Source organism: Salvelinus alpinus, chromosome 30 (assembly GCF_045679555.1).
Source record: "Salvelinus alpinus chromosome 30, SLU_Salpinus.1, whole genome shotgun sequence".
NCBI lineage: Eukaryota > Metazoa > Chordata > Actinopteri > Salmoniformes > Salmonidae > Salvelinus > Salvelinus alpinus.
This window is the reverse complement of record NC_092115.1, coordinates 865,799-871,414: the sequence shown is the minus strand read 5'-3', so window position 1 is coordinate 871,414 and position 5,616 is coordinate 865,799. Positions and strand designations below refer to the sequence as shown.

General features: G+C 44.6%; 2 protein-coding genes across 2 annotated transcripts in view; one reads left to right on the top strand and one right to left on the bottom strand.

Moving 5' to 3' along the window:
* Positions 1-5,616, top strand: part of LOC139560625 (myomesin-1-like) — a gene marked incomplete in the record, with an annotated part of 96,594 nt that overhangs the window by 62,693 nt on the left and 28,285 nt on the right.
* On the bottom strand, positions 238-3,615 carry LOC139560626 (myomesin-1-like). The gene is made up of 4 exons (XM_071377562.1): positions 3,495-3,615; positions 1,165-1,252; positions 647-685; positions 238-369 (listed from the first exon to the last, which is right to left on the bottom strand). The coding sequence occupies exons 1-4, from the start codon at positions 3,570-3,572 to the stop codon at positions 260-262; spliced, it is 315 nt and encodes a 104-aa protein (XP_071233663.1). The 5' UTR covers positions 3,573-3,615; the 3' UTR covers positions 238-259.

Genomic DNA, 5,616 nt, shown 5'->3' with positions numbered 1-5,616 from the left:
GGAGCCACTAGGTAGAGGAGTAGGCAGCTATGGAGCCACTAGGTAGAGGAGTAGGGAGCTATGGAGCCACTAGGTAGTGGAGTAGGGTACTATGGAGCCACTAGGTAGTGGAGTAGGGAGCTATGGAGCCACTAGGTAGTGGAGTAGGGAGCTATGGAGCCACTAGGTAGTGCAGTGATAGTCTTTTACAGCCTGCCCACTTCGAGCTCCTCATGTTGTAGGGTTAGGGTTAGGGTAGGGAGACATTGGGTCCAGAGTCTTACTTGTGCAGCCAGCCGACTTGGAGGTCCTCCATGTGATAGGTGATCAAGGAGTAGAGGACGATACCATGTTCTGTACTCTTCACACTGATCTCAGTAGATGAGTTGGCTGGAGGAGACAACGCAGATAGGATAATACACTTAATTGTTCATTATTCAATCATATTGTATACTTAAGCAATATGGAACAAGGGTGTGTGGTATTAACTGGTTACCAATGTAATTAGAACAGTACAAATATTTTTTGCGTCATACCCGCGGTATATGGTCTGATATACCATGGCCTTCAGCCAATCAGCATAGAGGGGTTGAACCATCCGGTTCATAGAACACAATGTTCCACATGCAGTGTATCTGTTTAATAACATGTAGATGATGAGACTCACCAATCACCCTGAACAGTTCGTTTAGCACAGTTTGGTAACCTGGAACAGATTACAGTCATTACTAGTAGTCAACAATAGTCACAGTAGTGGACAAAGTTTGAGAGATACATAGGTATTCTAGAACACAGTAGAGCCATGACAGAGGTATTCTAGAACACAGTAGAACACAGTGAAACCATGACAGAGGTGTTCTAGAACACAGTAGAACACAGTGAAACCATGACAGAGGTGTTCTAGAACACAGTAGAGCCATGACAGAGGTATTCTAGAACACAGTGAAACCATGACAGAGGTGTTCTAGAACACAGTATATACATGACAGAGGTGTTCTAGAACACAGTATATACATGACAGAGGTTGTTCTAGAACACAGTATATACATGACAGGTGTTCTAGAACACAGTATATACATGACAGAGGTTGTTCTAGAACACAGTATATACATGACAGAGGTGTTCTAGAACACAGTATATACATGACAGAGGTTGTTCTAGAACACAGTAGAGGTGTCTCAGTACCTGCTTCAGTCAGGTTGAACATGCTCTTGTCTTTTCCTCTGGCATCCTTTAGCTTCACCTCGTACACGCCTGCATCCTTTTTGGACAACTGGAACAGGGTTAGAGTCAGAGAGTAGGACAGTCAGAGACCTGGAAAAAACCTCAACTAGCCCTCATCACTTACAGAGGCCATCTGAGCCTCTGTCCCAAATCACACCCTATACAGTCTCATAGTTCTGGCCAAAAGTAATGCCCAAATGTACACTACCTTTCACTACCTTAGAAATGTCTTTGTTTTTTAAAGAAAAGCTTATTTTTTGGTCCATTACAAGGACATCAAATTGATCAGAAATACAGTGTAGACATTTGTTAATGTTGAGATCTTAAGTTTCTTGGCAATTTCTCACGTGGAATAGCCTTCATTTCTCAGAACAAGAATAGACTGATGAGTTTCAGAAGAAAGTGCTTTGTTTCTGGCCATTTTGAGCCTGTAATTGATCCCACAAATGCTGATGCTCCAGATACTCAACTAGTCTAAAGAAGGCCAGTTTTATTGCTTCTTTAATAAGCACAACAGTTTTCACTGTGCTAACATAATTGCAAAATTATTTTCTTATGATCAATTAGCCTTTTAAAATGATAAACTTGGATTAGCTAACACAACGTGCCATTGGAACACAGGAGTGATGGTTGCTGATAATGGGCCTCTGTACGCCTATATAGATATTCCATTAAAAAGAAATCTGCTGTTTCCAGCTACAATAGTAATTTCCAACATTAACAATGTCTACACTGTATTTCTGATCAATTTGATGTTATTTTAATGGACAAAAAATGTGCTTTTCTTTCTAAAACAAGGACATTTCTAAGTGACCCCAAACGTTTGAAGGGAAGTGTACATATGGATAGGGTGCCATCTGGGGCCTGAATATGCTGACATAGACAGATCACACAGAGCTTTTCTCCTGCCAAGATGCTGCAAGCTGATAGGTGAACAGACAGTGGCGTGACTTATGGCTTTAAATAAAGTATCAGTCCAGTCTTGGTGGTGCCTGCTGTTGCAATTCTCTCCCCAGTCCTCAGATGCAGTGTCTGTTTTAACCACAACCCACTGCGGATTACAGGATAAGCAGATTAATGTAGCAGCCTATAGCTGCAGCTGTAGCGCCCTCTAGGGGAGTGGTGGGGGAGGTGCACCTCTCCTCTGACCCATGCTCTGGCACTGGCTCCACCCCTCTCTCACACACTGACATCTGAATGGCCATTATTGCACTTTGAGACAAGGCATTCAATGTGACTATAAGACATTTCTTTGTACCTCCATGATAGCAGATGGTTATTTTTCCTTAATTTGAACAGAATATCACGTCTAATGCCAATGCAGTGGGACTGAATGCAGATCATGTTTTAACTATTTAAATTCAGCTCATGGAACTATCATATATTTATGATATATGGGCATACATGTTGAAGAGAGTTTGATACATAAGTGAAACTACATCATAGATATTTGCTACATTCACAAAGTGAACATATTCACTGTCAATACGTTTTTTTGCAGGGCTGTCCAACCCTCTTCCTGGAGATCTACTGTCCTGTAGGTTTTACAGCCCAGCAGATCTACTGTCCTGTAGGTTTTACAGCCCAGCCCTAATTTAGTGTATCTGATTCAGCTAGTTAAGGTCTCGTTGAGCAGCTAATTGGTAGAATCAGGTGTGGTAAATTAGGGTTGTACTGAAAACCTACAGGAAGGTAGATCTCCAGGAAGAGGGTTGGACAGCCCTGCTTTAGACATTAGAAAGTGTCATAATAAAATAGCTATTTTTTGGAAGCATCACCAAACAGCACATGCTCACATCCAATATACTGAGAGTGACAACCATAGACATCAGTCCTATGTCTCTAACTGTGTGCTGACTGACAGTGTAGGAGTGTCTGGTATGACATGATATCATCGTGTGAGAGTCTGTGTGTCAGGGAGGGACAGTATAGTAGGCTGTAAATGTAGGTCGTTGGCACACAGTAGTTATGGTAGGCCTTAGACTGACAGCATATTGTATAGCGTAGCATAGCTGGGTTAGAAGCAATGCTCTTTAAAAGTTATTGAACCCTTCACAACATCAGACCTGGGTTAAATACAGAGCCTACTGGGTGGCAAATACTTGAGCTGTGATTCATTTAGCTTGACCAGCATGCAGTGCGGGTGGAGCTTGCGCATTGGTTCCATTATACGGACAAGCTACATCAGAGGCACCTTGAGTAGTTTAGAAGTAGAGGATATTATGTGACCCAGGTCTTCTCCCCGTCTGTCTACCCCCCCCCTCCCCCCTCCACCACTGCAACTTCCTGACCTTTCCGATGTTGAAGATCAACACTACGTCCTTCATCTCGATCTTCTTGTAGTCAGCATCATCCTCTTCAATCTCCATTCCGTCTTTGTACCATCTGATCTCCGTCTCTGGCCTGATGTTTCCTATCTACAGGGAGAGACACACAGAGACACCGTCAACACACTGAGGGCTTAATGGACCCCCTATCTAAATAGCACACATCCATCAGTTTAAGATAAAGATATGTCTTTTTGGGTTGTGTCTCAATCCACCGCATCGATGTCGAAGGAAGGTGGCAGAGTTACAGAGCTACAGTGGTGTTCGTCAGACTAGGAGACATCCCGAAAATCGGTCTTCTCATGAAAACGGCTGTATGACCCCACCATCGAAAGCTGAGACTCTCACAAACATGTTGGTTGTTTTGAATTTGTATTTATTATGGAACCACGTTAGTTCCTGCCATGGCAGCAGCTACTCTTCCTGTGGTTTATTATGGATCCTCATTAGTTCCTGCCAAGGTAGCAGCTACTCTTCCTGGGGTTTATTATGGATCCCCATTAGTTCCTGTCAAGGCAGCAGCTACTCTTCCTGTGGTTTATTATGGATCCCCATTAGTTCCTGTCAAGGCAGCAGCTACTCTTCCTGGGGTTTATTATGGAACCCCGTTAGTTCCTGCCAAGGCAGCAGCTACTCTTCCTGTGGTTTATTATGGATCCCCATTAGTTCCTGTCAAGGCAGCAGCTACTCTTCCTGTGGTTTATTATGGATCCCCATTAGTTCCTGTCAAGGCAGCAGCTACTCTTCCTGGGGTTTATTATGTATCCCCATTAGTTCCTGCCAAGGCAGCAGCTACTCTTCCTGGGGTTTATTATGTATCCCCATTAGTTCCTGCCAAGGCAGCAGCTACTCTTCCTGGGGTTTATTATGGATCCCCATTAGTTCCTGCCAAGGCAGCAGCTACTCTTCCTGGGGTTTATTATGGATCCCCATTAGTTCCAGCAAGACAGCAGCTACTCTTCCTGGGGTTTATTATGGATCCCCCATTAGTTCCTGCCAAGGCAGCAGCTACTCTTCCTGGGGTTTATTATTGATCCCCATTAGTTCCTGCCAAGGCAGCAGCTACTCTTCCTGGGGTTTATTATGGATCCCCATTAGTTCCTGTCAAGGCAGCAGCTACTCTTCCTGGGGTTTATTATGTATCCCCATTAGTTCCTGCCAAGGCAGCAGCTACTCTTCCTGGGGTTTATTATGGATCCCCATTAGTTCCTGCCAAGGCAGCAGCTACTCTTCCTGGGGTTTATTATGGATCCCCATTAGTTCCAGCAAGACAGCAGCTACTCTTCCTGGGGTTTATTATGGATCCCCCATTAGTTCCTGCCAAGGTAGCAGCTACTCTTCCTGGGGTTTATTATGGATCCCCCATTAGTTCCTGCCAAGGTAGCAGCTACTCTTCCTGGGGTTTATTATGGATCCCCATTAGTTCCTGCCAAGGTAGCAGCTACTCTTCCTGGGGTTTATTATGGATCCCCATTAGTTCCTGCCAAGGCAGCAGCTACTCTTCCTGGGGTTTATTATGGATCCCCATTAGTTCCTGCCAAGGCAGCAGTTACTCTTCCTGGGGTTTATTATGGATCCCCATTAGTTCCTGCCAAGGCAGCAGCTACTCTTCCTGGGGTTTATTATGGATCCCCATTAGTTCCTGCCAAGGCAGCAGCTACTCTTCCTGGGGTTTATTATGGATCCCCATTAGTTCCTGCCAAGGCAGCAGCTACTCTTCCTGGTGTTTATTATGGATCCCCATTAGTTCCTGCCAAGGCAGCAGCTACTCTTCCTGTGGTTTATTATGGATCCCCATTAGTTCCTGCCAAGGCAGCAGCTACTCTTCCTGGGGTTTATTATGGAACCCCGTTAGTTCCTGCCAAGGCAGCAGCTACTCTTCCTGTGGTTTATTATGGATCCCCATTAGTTCCTGTCAAGGCAGCAGCTACTCTTCCTGTGGTTTATTATGGATCCCCATTAGTTCCTGCCAAGGCAGCAGCTACTCTTCCTGGGGTTTATCATGGATCCCCATTAGTTCCTGCCAAGGCAGCAGCTACTCTTCCTGGGGTTTATTATGGATCCCCATTAGTTCCTGCCAAGGCAG